Source organism: Parambassis ranga, chromosome 20, assembly GCF_900634625.1.
Source record: "Parambassis ranga chromosome 20, fParRan2.1, whole genome shotgun sequence".
Taxonomy (NCBI): domain Eukaryota; kingdom Metazoa; phylum Chordata; class Actinopteri; family Ambassidae; genus Parambassis; species Parambassis ranga.
Genome location: NC_041040.1, coordinates 12,436,247 through 12,463,473, shown reverse-complemented (window position 1 = coordinate 12,463,473; position 27,227 = coordinate 12,436,247). Strand labels below are relative to the sequence as shown.

At 40.2% G+C, this 27,227-nt stretch overlaps 3 protein-coding genes across 8 annotated transcripts; 1 reads left to right on the top strand and 2 right to left on the bottom strand.

Annotated features, from left to right (window-relative positions):
• Window positions 1-4,590, bottom strand: mcmdc2 (minichromosome maintenance domain containing 2). Its single transcript, XM_028432519.1, has 14 exons — window positions 4,494-4,590; window positions 4,295-4,425; window positions 4,145-4,204; window positions 3,800-3,995; window positions 3,585-3,707; window positions 3,407-3,508; window positions 2,740-2,868; window positions 2,413-2,650; window positions 2,121-2,326; window positions 1,861-2,018; window positions 1,289-1,468; window positions 1,071-1,210; window positions 430-539; window positions 1-277 (listed from the first exon to the last, which is right to left on the bottom strand). Exons 1-14 carry the CDS (start codon window positions 4,588-4,590, stop codon window positions 111-113), a joined length of 2,037 nt encoding a protein of 678 aa, XP_028288320.1. The 3' UTR covers window positions 1-110.
• Window positions 4,591-6,240: 1,650 nt separating this feature from the next.
• Window positions 6,241-16,435, bottom strand: sgk3 (serum/glucocorticoid regulated kinase family member 3). Of its 4 annotated transcripts, none has more exons than XM_028432575.1 (17): window positions 16,194-16,435; window positions 11,769-11,854; window positions 11,576-11,659; window positions 11,308-11,380; window positions 11,127-11,202; window positions 10,902-10,977; window positions 10,698-10,747; window positions 10,535-10,592; window positions 9,920-10,003; window positions 9,696-9,827; window positions 9,223-9,335; window positions 8,622-8,658; window positions 8,146-8,232; window positions 7,790-7,885; window positions 7,537-7,692; window positions 7,174-7,263; window positions 6,241-7,048 (listed from the first exon to the last, which is right to left on the bottom strand). In XM_028432575.1, exons 2-17 carry the CDS (start codon window positions 11,844-11,846, stop codon window positions 6,878-6,880), a joined length of 1,461 nt encoding a protein of 486 aa, XP_028288376.1. In that variant the 5' UTR covers window positions 11,847-11,854; window positions 16,194-16,435; the 3' UTR covers window positions 6,241-6,877. The 4 variants fall into 4 exon arrangements, with proteins under 4 accessions (XP_028288376.1, XP_028288375.1, XP_028288374.1 ...); XM_028432574.1 differs by having other exon boundaries at window positions 11,769-11,946; window positions 16,221-16,435; XM_028432573.1 differs by having other exon boundaries at window positions 11,769-11,946; window positions 16,194-16,434.
• A 1,967-nt stretch (window positions 16,436-18,402) lies between these two features.
• On the top strand, window positions 18,403-27,094 carry mybl1 (v-myb avian myeloblastosis viral oncogene homolog-like 1). Of its 3 annotated transcripts, none has more exons than XM_028432571.1 (16): window positions 18,403-18,826; window positions 20,539-20,638; window positions 20,785-20,856; window positions 21,030-21,122; window positions 21,809-22,029; window positions 22,121-22,319; window positions 22,406-22,480; window positions 22,755-22,865; window positions 23,529-23,768; window positions 23,880-24,236; window positions 24,331-24,470; window positions 24,548-24,662; window positions 24,751-24,867; window positions 24,992-25,096; window positions 25,174-25,368; window positions 25,478-27,094. In XM_028432571.1, exons 1-16 carry the CDS (start codon window positions 18,804-18,806, stop codon window positions 25,601-25,603), a joined length of 2,289 nt encoding a protein of 762 aa, XP_028288372.1. In that variant the 5' UTR covers window positions 18,403-18,803; the 3' UTR covers window positions 25,604-27,094. The 3 variants fall into 3 exon arrangements, with proteins under 3 accessions (XP_028288372.1, XP_028288371.1, XP_028288373.1); XM_028432570.1 differs by having other exon boundaries at window positions 23,862-24,236; XM_028432572.1 differs by lacking the exon at window positions 22,755-22,865 and having other exon boundaries at window positions 23,862-24,236.
• The last annotated feature ends 133 nt before the right edge of the window (window positions 27,095-27,227 follow it).

Genomic DNA, 27,227 nt, shown 5'->3' with positions numbered 1-27,227 from the left:
TCTAATTGTCATCAACTTGTGTTAATTTGTGCCATATTTTTACCCGTAATATAATTTGAATGAAGTAAACAAAAGTATAATTTTGTGGCCTACCTGTTTTTGTGAAGGTCTTACTCTTCTGTGATGTATGCGTCTGCTCCAGGTGCATAGGCGTAGATGAAGCGCAGGACGTTCTGGTGGAGCTCATCCAGGATCGCATCTCTCCTGTCCAAACCATCCACATCTCCCAGGTCACAGGGGAACAGTGCATCAGGTGGAATGATGAGAGCAGAGGCACCTGCAGACAGAGAGCAACATCAGTAATAAGCATATAAATATTTATCATAGCTTTTGTATACATTGATAAACACAATGTAAGAATATAATTAACAGAAAAACTATGTAGGAAGTATTAAGTAATGGAAATAATAAACTTTTCTTGTAAACTACCGTGTTTAAGGGTGATGGCATTCTCGCAGAGGAGCACAGCGATCACAGCGTCCTCCTCCAGCACTGTAGTTCTGATACACAACTTGCAGTGGGCCTCAGCCAAGGAAATCCTGTGACAAAATACCAGATTTTACCATTTTCTTTGTGTGTGGTTAATTAAATCTGCAATATATTATATATCTGTCATTTTACAATACAAACGAAAGCATGCAACGTTTGAAAAGTCAGATCTGTTAGTATACGTATAGTAAAATAACTATATGAAATTGAAATACTTAAGTACAAGTACTTTAGGCCATACTTGAGTAAATTCACTAACTACACACTAGGAGAAAAAAGCTGTAAAGTATAATTTAGATGGAAATGGATAAATCAAAACTGGTACAGGTTGCGTAAATGTTATATTTAAAGCTTAATGCGCTGCCTTCTCACTGAAAATATTTATTTTTATAGTTTTAGTTTCACATAAAATGTGTCACCACACTGGAAAAGATTTATAAACATTTGTCATTTAAATGAAAAATAATCCTCTGAGCATAGTTAGGGTATATGTGCCATCTAGTGGATGATAGTGATATTACACTGGAGGATAGAGGATATTAAAATAGCAAAGATGCATCTGGATTTGGCTGTTTCCTCACAGTAGTTTGATTAAAGCCACAGATATCTTGACTCCCTGATTCTGTGACCGGACTCTGCGGCTTGCCATGTAGTAACCATGGATTACTTTCTCCGCTGCAGGGCTAAGCTCCACTTGCAAACTCTGAGCATGGGCTACCAACTGAAAATAAAGTGACGAAAATGTGAAGGCTGCATATTTGAACGAAGAAGCATCTGGTAACAATACGTATACGTCAACCTCTTGATAGTCTTGAGTTGAAAACTCCCAGAGGGATGGATTGTGGGGTTTTCCAGGGTGTACTGCATGCTGGAGGGTGTGGACAGTCTGGGCAAGCAGGGCCTGCTCTCCCACCCTGTCCCCACACTGAATGACGAGCCCGAAGGCATCTGCCAACTGAACTGGTAAAGGACCAATTTCCTGCTCATAAAAAAGAGAGTGGGCATCAGACAGCTATCTTTAAGGCTATTTCCACAGTGGTAATGTTCTTAAATGTCCATCATCTCTGAAACCTCTATTTGACTGTTTACTGTCTACCTCTTCCCTGCAACAAATGAAAACACCGCTTTAATTATTCTCAAGGGCTCTCCTGTTAGGGAATGTCTGGGCAGGGCACTTCCTTCAAGAAAACCAAATTGTCTTAATTTCCTGTTTTGCCTGGAATACATACAAACAGTATCCCAGCAGACGTTTTTCAAACTATGTACTCCATCAACAAAAGACACTTAAATTTCCACAAAAATCTCATTTAAAGGCCTGTTAGCCCATACTGACATAAAGATAACTGAATATTATGTTACAATTAGACTCACTGCTGTTCCAAGTACTGCACACTCTACCCTCCCAGACCGACGGGAGGAGTCTGTGATGGCCCAGAAGCTGCACTGGACTGGAAAGTTAAGGTGCTGATCAGCGTCCTCGCCATACTTCTTTCCTGGGATTAACACAGAGACTGTGTTGCTCTCCAGAACTGAGAAAAGATGAAATGAAATACACCCACAAATGTCATAAAACTGACACAATCATCTCCTTAGTGGCAGCATTTATTATATTAATGACTTTTATACTATACCTGATTGTATAGCATCCAACTTGTCCTTTTTGTAAAAGCCAAGATCTCCCAACATGCAGATGCCGCCTGTGGCCAGCAGAGCAGAACCAGCATGGATGTTAGCAGTACCTGCTCCATGTTCATCCCGGGACAAAGATGCAAACATCTCCCCTGAGGGCTGATGTCTGACACCACGACAGGCCAAACTCAAGCTGTATCCCATTAGTCTATCACAAAGGTGGTGGGTACGAAGGATTAAATCTCATCGTTTGATAAACATGGGTTTCATTAAGAATCCAACTTTGTTTTTTACCTGTCTAGTATGAGAGTGTCAGCAGTGACAACCAGGAGATTCAGGTTGCGAAATGTGTCTTTAGCGTCTGTTCTTGTCTGCACCAAACTGAGCAACAAGCTCAGCTTTAGTGTGTTGTACAAGCCTGGGGGAGTCACATCCGATCCAAAGCAGTGAGCTACAATGGCAGAGAACCTCCAGGGAGAAGAAGCCATGGCCTTTAACAGTTCTTGGAAGCGAGCGCTGCCTTTGTGGTTGTCTGCAGGCAGACGTGTGAAACATGATGAATCTTATATACAATTCAGACTGTGGGTCAGATTTCTGTGGAGCAGGATTTAACTCTCTCACATTTTGGCTCCCACAGTTGGATGCTATTTGCCTCTACACTCCAAGTAATATTAGGCCATTGGTGCACATGCGCAGGAATGCCTAACACCCTGTAGAATCGACCGATTCTCATGGAGTTACACAGCTCATCTAAGGAGGGAAAACAGAGCAGTAACACTCAGAGGGGTCGTTCTCTGCTGTCTGGTGATTATTATTGAAGAAACATGTATGCCACCTACAAACCACTGCCAACAGAAACAGAGTGACGCCTTTAGAACAAAGATTTCACTGTGTGCTAGTTGCACAGCAAGCTAATGAGTGTTCCTGCACTTATTAACATATATGTTTAGTAACAGGAACCCACTGTATTGAATTCCTGCAAATGGCTGGGTCAACAGAATATGTTAATCCTGGTGCTGAGATTTGTTAAACTCTTAGGGGAACTGGGGGGGGGCACAATGTTATTAGAAGGGACAGAAACACTTAATATCCATCATGAGACAGCTGGCTGAACAAAAATCTATTTATTTGAACGCTCCCCCACCAAATTTGTATTCCAAAGTGAGCCTCTTTTAGAAAGCCACAGAAAATTAATGGTAAACCGCAGTACAGTAAATTACTAAAAACATGAAAAAAAATGATAAAAAAACAGGAAATAAAACAGTGCACGCTTGTACTGTAGACGTACCTCTGAGAAACAGAGTGACAGATTGGTAACGGAGCGAGCTTTGTTGACGGCCACTTAAAACATCCAACACGTTGACATGGATCAGCTCCACCAGCTGTTTATCTGTTTCCAAAACAATGGCATGTACATACAGAAAATAATAATGCACTGATCCCACCACATAATGCATCACTCTCACCTCCCAAAACTCTGAACTTCACATCCTCTTTCAGTTGGGAGCTGCAGATCAAGCAGCTGAAGTCGTTTCTCACAGTGGCTGACTCTGTAGCTCCGGGTGCATGAACACGGATGTGGTGGAATCCTAAAGCAAGAAATGTGAATCCAACTTTAAGTACATATTATGTACATTCATTACTTTTGTAAAGTAATGTGGTTGCTACTTCAGTGCAGTACCTGTAGAGCAGGGGCAGGTATCATTCATACAGAGGAACCTTGCACCCTGGGTGTACTTGGTGACTCTTGTCATGGCGATGACGAGGCCCTCCATTGAGAAAGGCCTCATAGGACCAGATACACGAGGATAGCTGCTAAGGTCCATTGTGTACTCGGGGAATGGAGGTAGATGTGTCCATTTTAAAATGACATTCACCTTAAAAAAACAGACAACATGACTGTAATTGAGGGGTTTTTTGTGACAGATAAAATGCATGCTAAAAAAAGGTACAAAAGTCTGTTCACACAATCACACGTACAACAATCTGTGACTAAAGGGAGAATAGATTCACTGTTAAATCCTACCTGATTCTCTGTGTGGATTTTTTCAATAAGTGAAAGTGTCTTTATGGACAGGAAGCAGACCTAGATGAAGAATTGTGTTAATAATAACAGTTAATCAAATGTGGACATTTAGCCTCTTTTCATTTTTTCCTGCTAAGAATTTTAACTCACAGACTGAAACAGAACTGTTGCCTTTAGGGGGTCATGAAGAACACAGTCACCCAGTACAGGGTCCACTTCTATAACATCAGAGGGATTAACAGTGACGCAAAATCTATAGACCGCCTCCGTCTGCTGGGGATCTGGAAACAAGGAGCAACTCTTTTAGCTAAATACTGACGTTAGCTAACATCGCTAACTGGTGGCGTACCTTTAAAAGCTGCGCAGTCTTGGGAAAGTTTCTTTAGGCCTCCACTTCTGTCTAAATAAACTAAAACAGATTCTTTCAAAGATAAAATGTCCGCCATTTTCACGTATAAGCAAAAGTCAAACCAGAAACGTCAACAGATGGCAGGGTTAAAGTCAACTTAAACTACTATCGGGCCGCCGTGGAGCATGTTGTCATGGTGACCACTCACCCGCGGAGCAAGAGAGGTTAGCGCGTGATGCGACTGAACCGTAAATCCTAAACAAGTATCGTAAACAGAAGTGAACAGAAAAAACTTGTATAAAAATTTAAAAAAAAATATAACTGTAATGTTTGATGCATAAAAAGACATTTAGGATCAAAGACCAGTAAGAGGGAGGTCAAAGTGATTGACAGGTCTGTCCTCCAATCACTGACGGGCTGTTTGGAGGAAGCTGGGAACCTTTTGGATGAAGTGTGTAAATGACATGATGTTACACAATATTCTCAGACATGGGGTGGAGTCCCATTGGAACATCTCTAGACTTCCGTTATAGAAACATTTCATTTATCATCTGAAAGATCTTGAAATTGATATCAGTAAGCATAACATAATAATATCTTTAGTTTCTGTTATTGGAAATACCACCACCTAGTGTTAGGCGTTTGATACTGCGGCCACTGATTTTGTAGCAGAGAGAGCTTTGCTCAGTTTTATTGAAGAAAATCAATACTGTACTGTATACAACGACTGACAGGATTCAGGACCCCAATAGATTACTTAAATAACGCAGGCTGCTTGCCACACTCGAACTAACTATGACTCCTGCATTAATGTAAATGTGTGACTGTGTGACTCCAGGCTGTGTGGATACAATCTAGTGGGTTCTGCACATTTATCTTATTTTCCTGTTTTTGCTCTCCTCCTTCTTCTTGCCCACTTTACTATAAGAAAATGGAATTGCAGCAATTCCTGAAAGTGCTGATCTCTGCCACCCATACAAATACCAGTACAAACCACTCCCTGCATGACGCACTCTTTTTAAAACCATTAGAAAGGATTTGGCTCAATGACCCCTGGTGGGAATTTAAAACATCTACATTATTCAGTTGGAGATCACACCTGTGTAAAGATTAGTCATGTGTGTGAATAGTTTTATAGTCCTAGTTGACTCGTCTTCAAAAGCATGTTGGAATAACTATACAGCAGCTTGTACAGCTAAATAGAATTAGCTACAGAACACTCCTCCAAGCAGCTTCATCTGTCAGTGGGGAAACAGGCTTTTATGTGTTGGAAGACCTCAGTGGGTGGATCAATGAACAATGGGTCGTTAACCTGTCCCACCACCTCAGCTCACCTGCAGCCTCATAGTCACTAGCTGGTCATTAGACACACCTGAGGAAACACACATAACAGCCTATTTCCACACCAAAGCCTTAGAACTGATGAAGCTGCCTGGAAGAGCAGCCGAAGTCTTCAAGAAAACTCTACAGGTCCAGCTGCTTCGCTTCAACCTTTTGAATGATCTACTAAGCAGTTCCTCTCCTCTTTCTCAGCCTGCTCTCTACCTCCGTTTTTCCTCCTCCTCCTCCTCTGGCCACCCATCAGCAGGAGGGTCCACCCTTATGAGCTTTTTACAATTCTGATTGTAAAACACATTAAAAGTTGCTGCTTGGACTGAACATAAATTTGTTTTACAAATTACCTATTAAACATATATAAACAGGCACTGTCATATTACTTTCTTTGATTTTATTTATTATTGTGCAAGAGTAACTGGCAAGCGAAAAAAGCATTGTGAATGGCTACTTTTGAATATGAATAAATGTAAGACAAAGAAAAGCAAATATAACACAAATAATCTAATAAAAACAACCAGTATTTGCAAAGACAAAATGAAAGGTAACTTAAGTACATTTCTCTTTTTTACAAATGTGATACATAAACCATAATGCTTTATTCAGTAATGTCTCAAGTAAATCCCTCTTTCCAGCTCAGTTAATATGAATGATACTTGAGTTTTTGACAGCAATTACATGGCAAACAAAGATCCATTTCTGACAGCCAAATGGTGCCATTAAGTCCAGTGAACTGTTCAAGTTTTTCAGAAAGCAGATTTTTTTAATTAAAGGGAGAAATTTAAGGCTTTGTAAAGGCTCATTTTAGAAACCACCAGAGTTCATCTTAATAGACAAGGACTGCACTTGATTTTAAAAATACCATCTGTAATGTATGTCTATAAATACAAATAGGTAAAACATAAAGACGCTCTGGTACAGTTTTTCAGACCAAAATGTGTTTTAAGTGCAGTTTCTTCTTAGCTGCATGCTTTGGTTAATCCATGATATAAGTTCTTCCCTTTAGTCACAATAATGTTAAGGCATTTGAGGGCTTCGTTGGGAATGCTTCATAGGAAAGAGTCATCAGAGGGTGGGGCGTAAGAGAAGCCCACAAAGGCATCGTCGGCCTCCATGACACTAGCGTTGACTATGGAACGTTCTTGAGACCAGCAGATGGAGTTTGGAACAATCTCCTCTGTGAACTCAGGATCGAAGTTTGAGATGTCACTGAAAGAGCTCTGAAAGAAAAAAAAAAGCATCATGTGTGCTGGTCCTAAAAAAACGTCAGTAATGTCTTTATAAGCAGTCATGTGTCATGTGTAGAAGCTGAAGCTGATTATTGGCCCCGAGCCGTAGTATTTACCACATTAGGTGTGAAAGGAGCAGGGATCTTCTTCTGCTCCAGGTCATCCCAGTTGATGGAAGAAAAGAAGCTGTGTGCTCTGATCTCATTCTGAAAATGGATGAATAGGGGAATTCATGAATGGCATTCATGTAATGTAATGTGCAAGCAGCACTAACACTAATACATGTCTCTGGATGCTCTCATTCATCCAGGTTATGTAGCAAAACTGGGAGAGTGGTGAAATGTCTTCAGACAGTTTCAGCTTCAATTTAAACTCTTGGACATAACATAATATACATTGGTGAACCACCAGAGGGAGCTCATACACTGAAAATCTTTCGGTTCCTAAACAATCAACAAGCACCAAATATTCAAACCTACAAAGTCATCTCTGGATCCCAGTCTGTGTGTGCCATCTTTCTCCAGCAGGCCCTCCAGAAGGGACCAGGCAGTACTGGATGCACCGGGACGCTTCACCAGCGACTTATGGAGTATGTTGTCATACATCTCATGTGTGTCTCTGCTATAGAATGGCGGCTGGGTCATTGGAGAAAAAAAACAGACAGATGTAGTATAGCAATGAACTGATTTTTAAATAACAATTAATTGTTGAAATGCACGCTGAAAGACTCACCAGTCCAAACAGCATTTCATACAGCACCGATCCAAGACACCACCAGTCTACTGTATTATCATATGGCTGCTTCCTCAGGACTTCTGGAGCCAAGTACTAATCAGAATTACAGAATAAATATGACATTAACATAAATAAGTTGCTTCTTGCTTAAATTATTTAAACCAGCTATTTTTACACATGAATCCTATTTTCCTGTCTGGGAAATATGACTCATTCCGACACATTCAGCAGTGCACCCATACTAAATTATTAACCACACTATTACTGCAAGGCTTTCAATGATTAGTAGGATTTTACACTGTGAGTGTGAGGCCTCTGTCGTGACAAATTAGCACCAGCAGACATATAAATACCTCAGGTGTTCCACAGAATGTAGTGGTGGTATCTGTCTGGGAAATGCCTTCCTTGCACAATCCAAAGTCCGTCAGAACGATGTGCCCCTTTAAAGAGAGGACACAGGCATGATTTTAGACAATATGTGCCACACAAGCAGCTCATTATCCCCATGGACTGAGGATTCCATTGTTGCCCAGGAATGCTGGCTGCAGTGTTCAGTCAGTCCCATGCAACGGGACTCACTTTCTCAATAAGGCTAGGCAGGAAAACCATTAGTAAATCTAATCCAATCACATGCATTCTGTCCAGCTGGAAGAGGAATTAACACTGGTGACATATTTATGACAGGAAATAATGAAACTATGATCCAAGTTTCAGTTTCATGAAAAAATACTCATTAATGACTACTACACTATATCACCACATTGACCAACAAGTGTGGTGCAATCCTGGTGTTTTAAGGGGTTTCAAAGAAAGAAACATTAATACTCACTTCATGGTCAAGAAGAATATTTTCTGGCTTTAAGTCTCTGCAAATAAAAAAGGATGGCAACGTAACTGTAAATCACATTCATTATCAAACAGGGCAGACTCACATGTGTCTCACACACACTTTATGATTTAAAGTGATACAAGCACGACTTTGAGCCTTTATTTATATACATTAATGTGTGATGTAGTTGAGGTTTTCTATTATTTATTTTCTAATAATAGGGCTGTGTTTCAGTAGCCTGGTCAGCCATACTAATTACTTAAGTAGTTTGGACTCGAGCTGCATGTAGAAATGAAGCATATGATGTAGACAGAGCAATAACCAGATGAGTATCAATAGACATCCAGGAAATGTCAGGTGGAGTAGACCGTTTTGCTATAAAAACATGAAAATGCAAGGTGTTAATAGCATTCCTGTAAATATTTTTGAACAATGTAGTGAGTCATTGCATAAAGCCCGTCCAATTTATAGATAAAAGGTTACAATCGGTTGTACTGAATGAAACCTGTGAAGGGTGAATGGGTAAGACTGACCAGGCTAGTGTTTAACACAAGTTTGTCCATTAAGAATAATGCAACATTGAAAATAATTACCAGCATACCTGTAAACAATGTTGAGAGAATGCAGGTATCCAAGTGCACTTGCCATTTCAGCGATGTAGAACTTTGCCCTGGGCTCTGGAAAGGTCCGTTCTTTTTGAAGATGAAAGAAAAGCTGAAATTGTCCAAAGGAATTTAGTGTTAATTTGTCCAGAAGGACAAGAGGCAGATTTACTGGGACACAGATTGTAGTAAGCTGTTCTCACACAGTCACACATTGCAGCTTTAAAAAGACTGATCACACTTGTAGAAGATCAACAGAGGAAGTGTCACTTGTGTGAGCCACTGAGCATTAATCAGTAATCTGTGAAAAGGTCACAGATGGAGATGTGCTAACTAGTCAAAGTGCAGCTCTGAAGCATTTTATTAAAGCTGTGTGGCATGTACATCCTGTATGACTGCATTTCTCAGCTGCTCTCAATGTTGTGACTCATTTCTATGTGATCACATTATTCACAAAACTGAAACAACTCACTTCTCCTCCATTGATGAAGTCCAAAACGAAGTATAACTTGTCTGCGGTCTGGAAGGAATAATGAAGTCCAACCAGGAACGGGTGTTTTACGTTCTTCAGCAGGACATTGCGCTCTGCCATTATGTGTTTTTGCTGATTAGAAAAATCATACAGAAGGAGCATTATCAGACCCATACAATGCATTCCCATGGTAACGGGTAAGGTCACGTGACTCGTATAGTTACCTCTTTTCTGTTGAGGATAACTTTTTTTTGTAAGACTTTGACTGCATAATACTTTCCATCATGTTTACGTTTGGCGAGAAAGACCTGCATCACAGAGAAGACAACACACACCGAGCGCTGCATCAGTAGTGAAACACCAGAACAAATCCCAGCCTGATTCTCACTTCCTACATGGAAATGTGATGCAGAACTAAAAGTGGTTGCTTCCCTAATAGACAACATTTCAACATTTCACAATGTTTCCATGTCAACAATAACACAAATACCACATGATCTTTACATTTTTTTTAACTTGCTTTCTACATAATAACAAGTATTACACTGAAAATGATGCTTTCTTCAATGGATGGACAAACTGAATATTCCACTAATATTTACATATCCTCTAACCAGCATCTGAAAACAGAGCTTTTACACCGAGCATACACTTCTACTTTCTGGTCTTGTGGTTTGTATAACTGTAGTAAAAAAAAAGCTGCTAAACGGTTTCTAATGCTACCAGTATATATTCCACATGACTCAATCTATAAATGCTCCATTTTAAAAATGGCAGAATTGTTGATAATATGACCCATATATATCAAAGTTGGACTGCATACTGCATTGCTGACGTACCTTCCCAAAGCTCCCTTTCCCTATGACTTTTAAAAAGTCAAAGTCTGTGGGCTTGGCTCTAGAATAAGAAATCATAAATCAGTACATGAGTACTTGACTACATACAGGATTGCTGTCCACTTTGTATTCAAAGTTTAAATTATATGTGTAATAGTGAACCTACTGTGGGTTTCCAGAGGGTCCCAGGTTAATGTTTCTGGAGGTAGAACTGTTCTGTTATAAAGCACAGAAAACATTACCTAGATTAGTCACAAGGGTGTAACTAAAGGCTAAGGCTGTAAAACAACATGCCAAGATGACAAACATCTTATATTTAGATTTCAGTAACAATTAAAAGATGTTAAAATCTGGTTGATCAGTTGCTTACTTTGTCATCTTCATCCTCAGAGGCATCTGAGAAGTGCTGCTTTTTGTCCATCAGTAGAAAAGTCCTCACATCTGGACTGTGCGTGAAGGAAAAATTACATCACTGCTTGACGATGGACAAAGCATAACTAGGCTTTTGTATGATTTGTGGTTTTATCTTAATTCAATTCAACAATATATTCATGTGTATAATGTAATATGATGACAGTGAGAGCACAATGCTTACTGGTTGCAAAGCTGAGGGTGTGATACAAGTCGCTTGATGAACTCGTGCAATCCTGCTCTTCTTTGCATGATGAAATCTATGATAAAAAAAAATACAATCAAACACCAGCTAAACAACACCGATCAAGCAAAGTTTCTTTTTAAAGATCAGGCTGCCGTCACACTGAACATGGCACACTTACCTGGGTCAAAGTTGTCCCCAAATATTCTTTTTGCAGGAATTTTCAAGTTCATAGTAGGAAACTGTTTCTTTAACTGTGTTTAAAAAGAGCAGAGAGGATGGTATAAGAGGTAGGAAGAGCTATAGTCACAAGTCTGTAATTACCCTAAATGTCAATGTAAAAATAGCAGGACACACAGACCAGTACAATCAAAGACTAAAGCAACAATACTCATAAGTTGGATTGCTGTCATGTGCATCAGTCCTAATGATCGAGTTCTGGCACTCACTGTGTTGTAGAGTTTATCAAACTCTGCATATCGCCTAAAGACAAACCACTCTTGTCGTCCAACACTGACCATCACTTTGTAAACCTAGAAAAACACAACATAAGGAAGTCAAATTCTAAGACAGACACATTCTAATAGATTTATGCTAATTGACTAGAAACATAAACATGATGTCATGAACAGTAGCACATACTGTGTAACGCTTTTTCTTGTCCCGCTGCTCATTGTGGCAGGGTATGCTGACATTGGGGAGACTGGACTGCTCTTCCATCTTGGGGTCTGTCGGCATTCAAAGGTGCAAGGCTGTGAAGTGACAAGTCTTCTAGGATAAGGCTTCAAGTATAAAACTGGACACTCCCCATCCTGGGTCACTGCAGCCAGAGAGACGACACCACAAAGAGGAAGTGAAACTGCTGTTCTTTCTGCTCACTACACTTTTCAGTCTACAGTGCTTATGCTCATCACCGACTCCAGCTCTATTTATTGATTAGTTGTAATATGCATTGTACGTATTGTTTAGACACAGGAGTTGCCAAACAGTCACCATTATTCCCTTCCTTTTTGGTTGTTCTCCAGGGCATGGTCAATAGGGCAGCATTTTTTATAGTGTGTTTGAAAGAAAAGACATCTTAACATCCTTGGTAACCATGGAGTAAATGGAAATACCGGTAGTCATTCAAGATAAACAGCTCCTAAGTCAATGTTCCTATCCTGACTAACCTCAGGAATCCAACTTATCTTCCTCCCATGCTATCACAGCTTATGTCACCCTAAATATTTAAATGTTTAGCAACTTTTATGTAACCTAGCAACCATCAAGTAGCCTGTACTTACACACAAGTGTTTTGTCATCGAAACACAAAACAGAGTTAGTCTGATATAAGCCTCTGTGAATAGTCTGTTGACATTTCACTGGTTGTGTAAAAGTGCAGCAGGGAAAGGACAGCTTCACAGATATTCTGACATTTATTTAAGGTTTTGGTTTGTTACCATGCTTAGGTAACACATTTCTTTAACTTATGTAATAAAAATTTGGGAAAATAACTGTCACATACCCTGAAGCTTTAGAGGGGATGTTGTCTGTTATACAGCCCTTTGCCAGCACCTATTACCTGTTCCAAGTATTATTTGAACAGGTTCTTCAGCTCCCCACCTTAGAGCCTTTTATCACTAGTGTCATTTGGCAGCAGCACAAATTCATTTGTTGTGACACATTTTATATATATTAAGAATAAAGGCTATGTTCTTTTTGCTTTAATAAGCAAATAGCCATTTAGCGTTTGTGTCATTCAAAACCATTGAGTGTCTCTGCTTTTAAAAGCACTTCTGTGTCCTTGTTAAGTCGTGTTTTTGCTTTCATGAAGAAGGAAGACTGTAGTGAGAGTACACATGTAACAACAAGCGGGTCAGTGAGCTGCAACATGGCAGCAGGCGGGCTCCCTCCTCCTGGGCGACCAGTTAACTCTCTCCTTCCTCTGAGCATGAATGTCACCTTATTCTCTAGTCTCTGAAAACCCTCAACAAAATAACAATCAAATAATAATAATAATAACTACCACCATCATACATTTTGCTTTGTTGCCATCTACTTCACCCACATCAGTCCGCACTTATTATCTCTTCATTCATCCCACACACTCTCTCTCTCTCTCTCTCTCTCTCTCTCTCTGTGACATGAGAACACACACAAACCCACACTAGCTCTCATGCATGCTGAGTCTGTGACACTATCCCCTGTTTGGAGCAGTTGAAAGGTAGCTTTAAATAACCTGCCGGTGGTCTTTGAAGCTGGAGTTGCACAAAAGGTTAAATCCAAGAGAAAGATAAACACAGTTTATTACTGAGGTGTAATACACTTCTCAAAAACTGTATTAACAAACAGGTCAAGGCCTCAGTTAATTGAAGGTGAGGACAAGATGCAATGACACTGAATAAGTGAATAATCATCGGTTGAAGTACATACAGTCTCCTTCATTCAACTTGATGCTGACCTGGTGCATAATGTGTATTGAAAATACAAATACAATGTGTGATCTAACTAAATCACACGCACACACAGACATATCCTTCACTACCATGAGTTATGTAATGTCCATTTGTGCTACGACAAAGCTCTTTGTCCTCTGCTCAGACTTGACCATTGTTTGATTATGGTGAGGTCAGCCTAGTTTGTTTGGTAGTTTTTATCTTTTTAACAGGCAACAAACACAAAAAACCTGCTTTGTGTCAACTTTCTTTGTCTGCATATTGATCCAAAATGCATCCTGAGGGGATAACTCATTCCGCTCACGTTGGGGTGAGGGAAAAGAGCGGCCCTCTTTAAAATGCATGTGTGCAGTCAGAGGGGCCGTCATGCCCTCTTGATCACTAGCCCTTCTTTCTGCAACTACGTTTATATTTCTGTTGGTTTCAGTTTCACACACACAGACAGACAAACCTCTAAGAGGATTACCATTTTCCTCTAAAACAGAACATCAATAGTTCTTCCTCTTATACTAAAACTGTTAGAACTTTGGTTAAACGCAGGGTGTGACTGACACATGATAACATCATTGTTTTTCAGAGCACATCCTCATGTGTCCAGTTTTGCCACAGCAGTCCAAAAACCAAAGGGACCCCAAACAAAAGTTCATTTTTGTTACAATTTTGGCAAGAATTGGGACATTTTTGCTTGACAATAATGGGAACAAACTAACAAAGCCATTAATTTTACTGATTACTGTTCAAGGAATTTATATGTAATTTCAACACATTTTAAATATAGATTTCACCATGAGCTCTGAAAATCACAGCACCAGCTAGGCATTTGGGCTTTTACTCTGGTTTTACGTTTTTTAAAACCTTGTTGCTGGATTACAGACAAAAATGTGTGGTCAGTTAGCAGGGCTGCTGCACATCTGTGCCTGTTTCCATGCTTAAAAGGTTTTATACATCACTGGGTAGGACCCGCTTTTTAACATTCCCCAAATTTTTCTGTTTGAGGGGGTAATAACCCACAACTGACTAGCACAAGGTACATTTTGAACTAACGCTGCTACTCCTTCATAAGGAATGCTACAGCTCACCACACCCACTAACAGACATTGTCAGGTTTGTTATACAAAGCTGAAAGCATGGGAGGCAGCATGAGTATGAAGAGCTACAAGAATAATGACAAGCACATTTTCCTCCCCACAATTTAAGAACCATGCCCAGCACCCACACCACGATATGAATTAACTTGTGCTGACAGGCACAAACGCGCTGGGCTACTACACAGGATCAAAAATAGCATTCTTCCTGCTTAGCTCAGACATACATCCTCGCTGCTGAACAAGCCATGCGGATTTTGGACATGTTTTTTTTCGTTCAGCATGTGTGGCTCTGTATCGTGCGTGTCGAAGACTTTTAGTGAGAAAACAAAGCAGATGTCACACTAGAATGGTAAATCTGATGGTAAGGCTCAATCAGATCACGGCAGAGGAACACTGACATGCAATCTAACAGCTACATCAGCGCATTGACACAAACAATCGTTTGAAAGCTTAATTAGACTAGTTATTTATCTTGAATCTGTAGAGGGTTTTTAAATTATTTTCCCCACACAGACACTATGTTTGTATCCTATTCTAATATCTAAGAATTAAATTAAGATGTAAAACAGACAGATCTCCAATTTAGGAAGTACAGCTGCAGAAGTTTGAACTCAGTCAACCCTAATGCGTGAAACCAACCTCAACATTTGACCAAATACTTACCCTAGCCTGACAGCACATGGACATACACATTGATGTCTTTTTAGAAACAAATCTAGATCAGTTTGTGTTCATTCAACTCCTGAAATTACAGTGTCAGAGGTGTTGTTTTGTTGTTTGTGTTGTTTTTATGTTATTCTGTGTGATGTGAACAGGGGCATGAACTGATGCTTGATATTTTAATATCCTCTTCTGTCATACAGAATCATACAGAACTTCAACTCATAGCATATAGAAAAACTCATGATTTCCACATAGTAGTTTAAATGTATGCAGGGGAGCACTGAGGCCTGTCAACAACACAACAACACAACACATTCTGACAGCTAACACAAGGCCCTTGTGTCTGTAGGTGGATAGCTACTCTTTTATTTTTTAATTCTTGTTTTTTTTTACGCAAAGTAATGCGTGTACCGACACTGAAACAACTTCTAAATCTCAGAACACGTCACGTGTATTACAGGAAAAAAAAAACCTTATACTTTCTCCAGCGGAGGAAAAAAATGGAGGGAGGAGCTGCATACACTCACACACACTAATAAAACAAAGTGAGTGGTTTTAATTGCTCAAAGAGGCTCCCATATGTAATTAAACTGCTAACAGTACACCCAACGATACATAATATTTTAACACCTTTGTAAAACCAACAAATCAAAGTAGCTAACTCAACTTTGCTGACGTTAAACTTCTGTTTAGCCTTCGAAGAGTAAGAGGTAATGTCATGTAATAGCTGAAGTGATCCCTTTACTCTTACCATCGAACATCATTATGTTGCTCAATGTTACAGTGAAAGTAGAGCTCCGTGTGTAAATATTACCCGACAGCTAGCCGGACGCTACGTTAGCAAAACCAGATCAAGGTAAGTTTACATGAACATCACGTACCTTACAGTATTTTGATGAGGCGCTTACTTATTTTCGTAATTCCAGTGAGGATGTTTCCATCTGCAGCATTTAAACCGTTAATACGACGGACATTTTCCCCGTTTGGATCGGGACAAAAGCCCCCGAACCCTCCTCAAACTGAAAGTGTATTTTCCTCGCTGCTCTTTAGCGTCTGACAAGTGAGAGAAGCAGGAAACATCAGTCTTTCCTGGCCGAAAGTTCCAATGAAATTTGTCACGGGACCTCACGGCCAGCGTCAAAACCAATAATAAAGCAGCGTCACATCCGGTACGGATTTTCAAAATATAAGCAGAGAAAACTGGACCGCATTTTAAGATATTATTTTATTTTTTTTATTCTATAAGATGATTTAGGTAGTATTGTAAATACTCCTGAAACAATTAATTTTACTTTTCGATCAAGGTAATAGGAATAGTAAGTGACTATCTAGAGATTTCTCTTTTGTGATGACAGTCATTGTTCAGTGATAAATCTGGACTTTTATTTTTGGAAGCATATTAATCGTTTTCCGGTATGGTTTTTTCTCGCTTGGAACAGCTTCCTTTACACTCAGGAATGACAACAGTCAGAAGTCAAACAGTTAAACAGTGACACCTACAGGAAGAACTGCAGTACAAAAGCAAATATTCCAAAAAGAAATACAGAGACAAACTTATGGCCCATAAACAGAAGAACACACCTATCTTTTAGTGCGAACATGCTCTTATCCGTGAAGAGCACTTCATTTACCAATGGCAAATCTGCCAATCTTGGTGTTCTCTGGCAAATGCCAATCACCCTGCACAGTGTTAAGCTGTAAACACGGGCCCTCATACCACCCTCATGGAGTCTGACAGTTTGAGCAGAAACATGCATAATAGTGGCCTGCTGGAGGTCATTGGGGTCATAGGGCTCGGGCAGTGCTCCTCCTGTTCCTCCTTGCACAAAGGAGGAGGTAGCGGTCCTGCTGCTGGGTCGTTGCCCTCCTCCAAAAGTGAGCAAAACATCAGGCAGAAAGGATGAGAGCAGAGAAATGGTCTGTGGTCAGCACCTGCAGAACCTCTCCTTTATAGGGCTTGTCTTGATAATTGCCTCATTTCCACCTGTTGTCTGTTCCATTTGTACAACAGCAGCTGAAACTGATTCACAATCAGCGTTGCTTCCTATGGACAGGCTGATTTCACAGAAGTGTGACTCACTCAGAGTTACATTGTGTTCTTTAAGTGTTCCCTTTATTTGTTGAGCAGTAGATTATGATGATAGTTATATATTCTTCATAGCTCATCATTATACCAGTTATTTCTAGATAATGTCTACTGGATCACTCAAAGCAAGCCTGGCTCTGTTGAACTTTGTGGTATGTAATCCAAACAGATTCATTGGACCAATCACCCCCCCAAAAACGGTCTGTCCCGAGTCAGCCTACCTGTTTGTAGTCACCCACATAGATAACACTTCTTTAATTAAATCTATAGAAACGTTAAGTTGAGATAACACATGAATAAAGTACATTTCAGTGTTAAATATGCACAAAACGAAATAACAGTACGCAGTTTTATCCACTAGATGTCAGTAAAACATAGTTTAAATTTACGGTGTGTATCGCAAATATGTAGTCAACAATATTGTCTTATACATGCTTAAGCCTATTTTGTCATATACAATAAATATAAATATACAATAAATATAAATATAATAAAGTTATATGAACTGTCCTAATTATTAGTTTGTAAAACTAAAGCCATATGAAATCATGAACAAAAAAGTGACACAGTTCACATTGAGCTGTGCTCAAAAATAAAATATATTAGTTGCTTGTAGAAATACACATGCAGTCAATATAAGTAACTATAAAGTAGAGATGATGCAGCCTAAGTGTAGCTTGCACTTTTGAAACACATGCAGCTGGGAACTCCTTGAAATCTCCCTATAGGGGCCCCGAAAGACCCCGCACCCCACCACTGACCATGAAAAGCCCCATTCTGCTGCAGAGGGTGACGGTACAGTTCTCTAACACGAAGCCCGCCCCTCAACCAATGAGACCAAAGCCTGTGAGTAATTTGACCAATCACTGACGAGCTGCTCCCCGTTTATGACCATTCAGTTTCGAGTACCCGCGCCTGTTGTCACAGCCCCAATTCTGACCAATCAGAGGCGAGGCCGCCTGCGCAGAGGGCTGAGCGCGAGAATCGGCGGGATGGACAAAAATGATAACGCCAGGGAAGTTCAGAGGAGAAACATTAAGACAGAAACAAGACGGACGGCGTGTAATGAACGTAATGTATCAGTTCCTTCAGCGTAATATTGCCTTTTTATGCTGCCATATTAACTCTTAGGAAACACGGGACAGAAGAGGACACCGTGACGCATGACGTTAGATAGTTGTTATTGTCTGTGAATGCGCCATCTACGAGGGGAGCATAATGTTATGAACTGTGTGTCATGTTAGCTTGCTGGCTAGCCGAACACTGCTAACTGGATGCTGCCGCGTCCCAGAAAGAAACCGGCAATGATTGACAAGGATTTCTATGGATACACGTCTTTTAATGTGGGATTATAGAGCGCTGTCAAACACATCTTTGAAGAGGTTCAATCGTCCAACCGACTGTCATGGACACCGTGAAATCACGCAGGTGGGTGATAATAGAGTGCAGTTTCATGATCCCACTCGCTAGCCATCTGTTTGTGTAAATTACTCGTCCTTCTGTGCACATACAACAAAAAATAATCTGAGATGGGGTTAGTAGCCTAATGCAGTGTGCGCTTACACTTTTACATTGTAAATGCATGTGCACCTGCATAACCACAGTGTGAGGAGCTCTGTCAGCTGTGAGATTTATGAATGGTAAATAATAACACGTGTAGGTAAATACCAATCCAATAGCATAAAATATAGCTTAATAGCGCATAATAATTTATCTTAAAATGTACAGTTTGTACATCCAGAATTATGTTATGGTTGATAATTTTAGCGGATAACTTCATTATGCATATTTGGAAATGCATAGGGGCGGGCTGGCTATTTTCAAACTGTAGTTATGTAACAGCATTATTCTTAAAAACACTCCTGAAAGTGACAAGTTAAGCAGACTAGTTAAAGGTTAGCTACAAACATTACACTTTTAGTTCTCATATTCTGCTTTCTCTATGATAAAAACATGATTAGATGCTCTCATTATTTAAACTTTTTGGGAAAAGCCAAAAGAGAAAAGTACCCTTAAGTTCTCAAAACACCTCTGTCAAAGCCCCCAGGTACAGAAAGTACCCGAGAAAACAAATCCAGAGGCAGAGGATGTATTATTTACATTCAGAAACAATTGTAATAATAATAGTAAAATTATTATAAGCAAAGAACATTAAATGCCACCAAAAATAACAATAATGTTCATCTACAGCTTCATTATTGATTATGATCATTTTACTGCAAAAACAAACCATTACATGTATAAAAGTATCATTTTTAGTTGATTTTCTTGTTGTGAGTTATTGATGGGTCATTTCTTCTGCAAGTGGAACAACTACCAGTTTGACTTACTTCAGTTATTACAGATGTAATCTTTATGCAGGAAACACTGAGGCTGTGACAAGCTGGCAGAGTGGTATTTGCGTTGCAGAATCAATGGCATCCCTAACTATATATTGAAATACGTCCCTGTTTTTGAATCTTTTTGAACAACTGGACCGTTAGAGCATTGCCATCCTTCTGACCACACCCCAGAACACCTCCTCCATCTCACATGCACACACACATGCACACCTCTGGAAGAGAAAGAGGCTGTTTATGTGGGATTGCCCCTTTCCTGTAGTCACCTTACACCCCTCCTTCCTGTTCAGCCAGGGGTCCAGTTTACACATTGCTCTAGTGAAGGAATGAGAACACACATATATATTCAAATTTCCACCTTCAAGAAGACCTTTCATTCACATTCTAGTAGAAGACCCAAGGAAAGCACTGCTTTTCCTGTATGGTAGCAGCACTTGGGAGCTGGTTTGGAATTTAATTTCTCCAACATTTATTAAAGTCTGTTCCACCACCACAAAGAAAGTCTTGCCCAGCAACAGGGCCTGCTGTTGTGTGATTAGTCTGTGGTCTTTGTATTTAGTCATTACACATTACATGCTTCTCTCATTCTTTTGCCTTGACAGACTTGTCAGGTTAAATTGCTTGTAGCTAATCCTGCTAACACTCATACTAAATTTGGAAAAACTACTCAAGCTGCTACCCTGCTGGTGTTGTGATTGAAATATCCGTGCAGTACACGTATTGTACAAAAATTCCTGCTAAACTTGCACATTGTCTTTCTAAAGACTTCAGTAATAAAATCTGCTATTCTTTTTTTTTTAGCAGTGATGAGGATGAAGAGCTACACTCTACAGATCCAGAGAGTAAAGAGAGGAGCAAAGACAAAAAGACACTGTGCAAAGTAAAATGGTCACGAGATGAGGTAAGTTCACCAGCGATTTATAGGTGGTCTGACTGGTTATTTGAGAGGTGAAAACTGAGACGTGTTCTGTATACAATCTTCTTGAAAATGAAAGCATGCACAAAACCTTCTCCCTGTCTATGTGTTTCCTTTTTTCCTGCTTTAAGGATGAAAAGCTGAAAAAACTTGTTGAGCAGCATGGAACTGACTCCTGGAAAATAATCGCTAACCTTTTTCCTGTAAGTACACCATGTATCTACTTAAGTATTCAGTCAAAATGTGCTCGTTCTGATTAAAAATAGTACCAAGTCAAAACTGTTATGACAGGAGATCGATATCCAGCTGTTATGAGAGGGTGTAACTGCTGGGCGGTGCATGTAAAGGTTGTTTGCACTTTGTGTGTCTGTCACAGGGGAGGACAGATGGTCAGTGTCAGCACCGCTGGCAGAAGGTGCTCAACCCGAAGCTAGTGAAAGGACCCTGGACAAAAGAGGAGGATCAAAAGGTAAGAGGAGCTGGGAGTTCCTGTTCCAGACAGAAAGAGGGATGAGAATAGGTAAATGATACAGGAGACAGAGGGAAGCTGTGCATAGAGCAGCTTAGTAAAAGTGAAAGATCACAGCATGCAGTGTATCTTTTACTTTCAGACTAATGGGGCTGTGCTCATGCGCAAGCTTACTTCCCGCCAAGAAGATTTTGCATGAGCCTCTTTTTTTCTTTTTTGTTAATGCTCCACTACATCACTCCTAATAAAACACAAACTTTCCAGGTCTACAGTTTAGCACCCAGCCCTTTTTTGTACAGAGTGCAGCTCTAATATCATCCCCAGCTCAAACATGAGCAGTGCATTCCTTAAATGGATCACTGTTGTTCAAGAATGATGCCTCATTCCTCCAGCATTTTGGCATCATTTCAGAAATACAGGTCTATCAGTAACAGTTTAACTTGCCAACAATGACATCATAACATTTTTTAGCTGTGAGAGAAACAGTTAAACATGCTCTGATGCTGCCACAGTAGGTTTTCTAAACACTAGTGCTGCTCAGAAATCCTTATACAAGCTTGGAGTTTGAATAAATTCATCCGTCCATAAAACAAACAGTGGCAGAAGGTTGATCATTACTGAAATAAGAACCTGTGTATGAATTAGTTTCTTTAAGTATATACCTCCATGTGATGGTGTTTCTGCAGGTTATTGACCTGGTACACAAATATGGCCCCAAGCGATGGTCAGTGATTGCAAAACACCTCCAGGGAAGGATTGGAAAGCAGTGCCGTGAACGGTGGCACAACCACCTCAACCCAGAGGTGAAGAAATCATCATGGACTCAGGAAGAGGATCGAATCATCTATGAAGCCCACAAACGGCTTGGCAATCGCTGGGCAGAGATCTCTAAGCTTCTTCCTGGACGGTAGTCTAACCAAAAAAGTTGTTATTGTTGCTTCCAATCGAAGCAACAAACTAGTTCACAATGTTAAAAATATCTATGTTCTTCACAACAGCACAGACAACTCCATCAAGAACCATTGGAATTCAACCATGAGGAGGAAGGTGGAGAATGAGGGGTACCTGCAAGATGGCTGCAAGACCTCCACGTCCTCTACTAGTGCAAAGAGACGCCACAACAGACCATGCCCTCCAACTCCATCAGATCTCCATCACTGCAACGGCAGTCCGCTACCAATGACAGGACCCAACCAGGTCTGTTGTCCATCTGCACCTCTTATTACATGGCATGGTTTCTTTCTTTCTTCACTCTAACCTGTGTATGATGCTCTGTGGTGTAGATGGGCAATTATCCTTATGATCCTCACAGTGGACACATAATGGACAGTCTTCCTGAAAATTCAGGCTTCATATCAGTGAGTCTTTTAATATGTATTTCTATGCATGCTGGTGTTAAAAAAAACTTTCCACATCTTTATTTTCTGGTCTTTCTGTGTTATGTGTGATTACCAATTCTGGTCCTCAAATCAAATACTTGAATGTCCTTATATTTTCACCTAACAATCAATATTTTATGTGTAAAATTGTTCTGTTTTTCTCCCTTTTTTCCTTGATTTTCTTACCTCTCCTAATCTCTTACCTTTCCTGTTTTCCTCTTCACCTCTCCTTCCTGACGTTTGTTTATTCCAGCCATGCTGCCTGGATGATCCCAACAGAGAGCAAAGAATTAAGGAGCTTGAGCTGCTGCTTATGTCAGCAGAGAATGAAGTCCAACGACAAGTGCAGTGCAGAGGTTCATGTGTAAGAACACACTCCGAATGTGTGTTAACATACTTAGCCAGCTTAGCCTGCGTGTGTTTGTAGCTTACATACACTGTAAAAAGGGACATTTTAAATTACATATTTGAGTCTAGAAATTGATTTTGAAGGCATATAAATGAAGAATGCTAAAAAAATTTAATCTGGTTTGATACTCACACAAAAGTTTTTTGTCCTAAATGAATTCTTGAATGGACTTTTTACAGTGTATACACGTGGAAATGAGAATGGCACACACATATGCAACACCTGTAGCCTGATTGTTGTAGTGTTGCCATTGTAACTACTTTCCCCATTTCGCCACTTACTCAGCTTGGCCTGAAGCTGTGCTTGGTAGTCACCCTACTTCCCTTCATTACAATTCAAAACATAAACCGCTTCCTCATCCCTTCCAGGCCTCATCCCCATCATACACCCTCTTGCCCCAAACATGCACCTGTTCTGTTTCTATTCTGTTTTTTATTCATTGCATCCATTTATTACCTCATTCTTCACAGTCAGTACCATCATGTTGTACCATTTAGTGGTCAACATTGTCCTGATGTGCAGTAGTAACACCAGTGTTTGCTCACACCATTATATCTAATCTGCTGCATGACCCCAAGATCTAATTCAAAGAACTTTTCCTCCCTCCTCATCCCTCAGAGTTTGGAGCCGTACTCCGCCTGGTCAGACGGTGTTTCAGATGACACGCTGACCACAAGTAGCAGCAGCCTGGAAGAGCAAGCAGAGAGAAGACCCTGGAGGGGCCCAGAGATCCCGCAGGGACCTCCAGCACAACTTCCTGTTTCCCCCAGCAAGTTTCTGGCTGTTGAGGCCAGCACTGTGCTCTCCACCCTGCAGACAATACCAGAGTTCGCAGAGACTATGGAGCTCATTGACTCAGTGAGTAACAAAAGGAGCAAAACTGAAAGCAAATGTGTCTCAGTGTGACTCTGTTGACCAAATAATCAAGAATGTATTAAAGATCTATTGTAGATGTGTTTTGCTCTGCAGGATCCTGTTGCATGGAACGACGTGGCCAGTTTTGATTTGTCAGAGACAGCGACGCCACCCAGACACAATCAGGCAGGCTTCACCACTCTTTTACAAGAACGGACGGTTTACAATCCAGTGGGCTACACTGTCAACACCCCCACTGCCATCTCAGGCCACGATAGGAACTGTGCCCCATTGGGGGTGGGAAGTGTCACCACACTGAAAACCACCCAGGCGTCCACTGGGAGGAAAAGAAGAAGAGAGAGAGGGGAGTTGTCTCCTTTGTGCGACAGGACTTGCTCGTCTTTCTTGGAAAATATCTCAAATTCTCCCAAGAAGACACCTACAAAGTCACTGCCATTCACCCCATCACGAGTAAAAACCCTTTCTCACTATTCCCTTTTACAGATGATGTACTGATATTGCATTGGACATGTAGCTAATGTGGCACATCTGTGTGTTTCCCCAGTTCTGCAACATAGCAGGAGTGGAGCATTTGAATCTGGATAACCCTGCCCTCACCTCAACTCCTGTGTGTGGTCAGAGGTGTCTCCTCAACACACCTCTCCACAAAGAAACCACACCCAAGCACCAGAAGGAGAATGATGGGTAAAGACAATAAACAGTTCAAAAAGCACACCAAAAGAGCTTATTGTTAAGAGAAAATTAACTCTTGCATTTTGTAGTTCCAGGACACCTAAATTCCGGAAAGCTATTATGATTTCAACCCCAAGGACGCCAACACCTTTCAAAAATGCTCTGGCTGCCCAGGAGAAAATGCACGGACCACTGAAGATGGAGGTAAAAGTGGCTGGAATTTTGTGTTAGCGGTTGATCCTTATTGGCTGCCTGTTTTTGTAGTTATATTCTTGCTCTGTGTATTTTGCAGCCACAGCCTTTGGCATTTCTGGAAGAAGATATTCGAGAAGTTCTAAAGCAGGAGACTGGGACCGACATCTTTAACAGAGCAGACATCCAGCAAGACTACAGAACATGGAAACACAATGTATGGGCACCTCCTATAACACCAACATGCGTACTTGCTCTCTATCATCTGTTATATTAGCAAATATTTACAAATAATTGACATGTATATAACCGTAAATATTATTTAAATCCTCAACATTAAGATGGATGGCCCAGCTCGAAAAGTGCGCAAGTCCCTTGTATTAGACCCCTGGGAAAAAGATGGCCTCAATGTCCAACTCTTCCAAGAGCAGCTCAATAATGCACAAGTAAGTCAGTCAGACAACACTTCTGAAGCATAAGCAAGTGTTCATCTACTTTTTTATAACCTTACACCATGTTGCAGGTGTCGGATGAAAATCTACTGGGAAGCTCTTCACTGGTCAACCCCATCCCTGAGGAAGAGGAGTGCAGCTGCTCTGTGACTTCTGGGAAAGAGGAGTCTTCATTAGGAGAACCTGGTCAGCTTCATCGCTTTACTAGCCCCCAGGTGAAGAAGTCTCTCTCCTCCCACAGAGCCACAAAACATGCCAATGCACAGGTACGTTACACAGAGCTTTATTTTGTATGTAGTATTTCTAATAATATAACATATAAATTAAGATAAATTCCACTTCTAAGAAAGCCTCTTAATCACCCTCTTTCTGCAGGTAACTGAATGGGAAGCAGTGGTTTATGGGAAGACCGAGGACCAACTGATCATGACAGAACAGGCTCGTCAGTACCTTAATCCGTACCCGTCCTCTGGCTCAACCTCAAGGGCCCTTGTGCTTTAAAGTAATCGCCCTCCCCGCCCTCTGTAGGCAGCAGCACTACATCTGTCCAACAACTAAGAACCTCCACTAAATCCCTTAAAAGACAATCCAGTGATGACGAAGGAGCTTTTTTCTTTTGAAGCAGAAATGCACTGCCAAGGACGTCCTCACAGAAGCATGGCTGCTGGTATAAGTCGCACACACACACACAACATGGCTTCATGAGCAGCTCTTTACACATACACACATATTCCAGTCCATAATGTTGAATCAACCTGCACATACAGTAGGCTATAGAAATAGTGTATTACTAGCAGTGGCTGCTTCTGAGTTTTATATTGTTAATATATTGTTTAAAAGACATATATGATGTAACACTACTCATCGTGTATCTCTTTCAGCCTGTTTTCCTGAACTGCCTGCCAGAAAAAAAACACATAAACACCACCTTTGCATCTTTAGTAGTCACACCCATGCATTTTTAAAATCATAGCATGGGTTTTTAGACACATGATAATCTCAAGCGACTGTTATTCCTATTGTGACAGCACAGAACATCATTTTATCCATTTCTTTTTAAATTAGAACAGACGTGCAGTTGATGCGTGATTTTTGACAGCAGAGGGTGATGTGAAGTTTTAGAGGATGGATATAAGAAGCTGTCAGTATTGCACTACTGAGTTGATTTTGCTGCTGAAAAAAGGAGCAGTGTATTTAAGGGCAAACTGGATAGCACTTGTGATGGTGTTTTAATTTTATTGTAACAACAACGTTTCCTTTTTAAGGCCATAGCGTCCGTGGTGACATCAGTTGAATGTATTTCATTGCAATGTTAAAACCTCAACATTGGAAGGGTACCTTAATGTTTATTTCTGTTTGTTTTATTTATTATCTGACAGCTCTAAAGCATAGATATTAATATAAATCGGACACAAAAGTTTAACTTTGCTGACAAAACAGCCTAAAAGCTCTCACTTGCTCTAAAGCAGCTCTCTCTGTATTAGATCAAATGAATGGCCACCATTGCTTTGGTCAGAGTGTGTGACGGTTGATACTGACAAGTTTTCATATCATTAGCAACAAATGTTTGGCTGAGAAGGGTTTACTTTGTAATATGAAGGCTGTAGGTTTTATTTATTTAATGTCTACTAATTTATTTATTTCTTTAAAAGAACAGAAACATTTAAGAGAAATTATTACAGAATTATATTGTCTTTTCTTTCTCAAAATCAGGATTGGGCTACCATTCATTTCTCCAAGTTAGAACAACATGCACTGCCACTAAATTAATGTTGGATTTATTTTTCCTTTTCAGGCAAGATCTAGCAAATAATTGTTGTGTAGTTGTGATGTGTGATCTTGTAATATGTAGATAGGACTTTTTATTTTTTGCTATTAGGTAGCATGACTCCATCTCCAACCTCTAATCATAGACAAATTGCACTTTTTACTCATTTCAGTTTAATTGTTTGTTCTCCTGATGTAGCTCCTATTTTTACATTTATGTGTGTGAGGGTGTGTGTTAGAGGGTATATTTTCCCATTTTGTAATGAATGCTGACATGAAGGTAATGCTGCTTTAGTTTAACATGTTCTCTTGTTTGGCTGCAGAAGTGTGTACTTAAAACTAGAGTCCAACCAATAAC

Coding starts and splice junctions, on each gene's coding strand:
- mybl1 (XM_028432570.1), top strand. CDS start 18,804: ATGGACACCGTGAAATCACGCAG. Junction 20,639..20,784: donor TAAAATGGTCACGAGATGAG/GTAAGTTCACCA, acceptor TCCTGCTTTAAG/GATGAAAAGCTGAAAAAACT. Junction 24,663..24,750: donor ACGGACCACTGAAGATGGAG/GTAAAAGTGGCT, acceptor TGTATTTTGCAG/CCACAGCCTTTGGCATTTCT.
- sgk3 (XM_028432574.1), bottom strand. CDS start 11,864: ATGCCGACAGACCCCAAGATGGAAGAGCAGTCCAGTCTCCCCAATGTC. Junction 11,660..11,768: donor ACAAGAAAAAGCGTTACACA/GTATGTGCTACT, acceptor GTGTTTTTCTAG/GTTTACAAAGTGATGGTCAG. Junction 8,233..8,621: donor ATATTCTTCTTGACCATGAA/GTGAGTATTAAT, acceptor CTCTCTTTAAAG/GGGCACATCGTTCTGACGGA.
- mcmdc2 (XM_028432519.1), bottom strand. CDS start 4,590: ATGGCGGACATTTTATCTTTGAAAGAATCTGTTTTAGTTTATTTAGAC. Junction 2,651..2,739: donor CCAACTGTGGGAGCCAAAAT/GTGAGAGAGTTA, acceptor GTCTGCCTGCAG/ACAACCACAAAGGCAGCGCT. Junction 278..429: donor TGCCATCACCCTTAAACACG/GTAGTTTACAAG, acceptor CTCTGTCTGCAG/GTGCCTCTGCTCTCATCATT.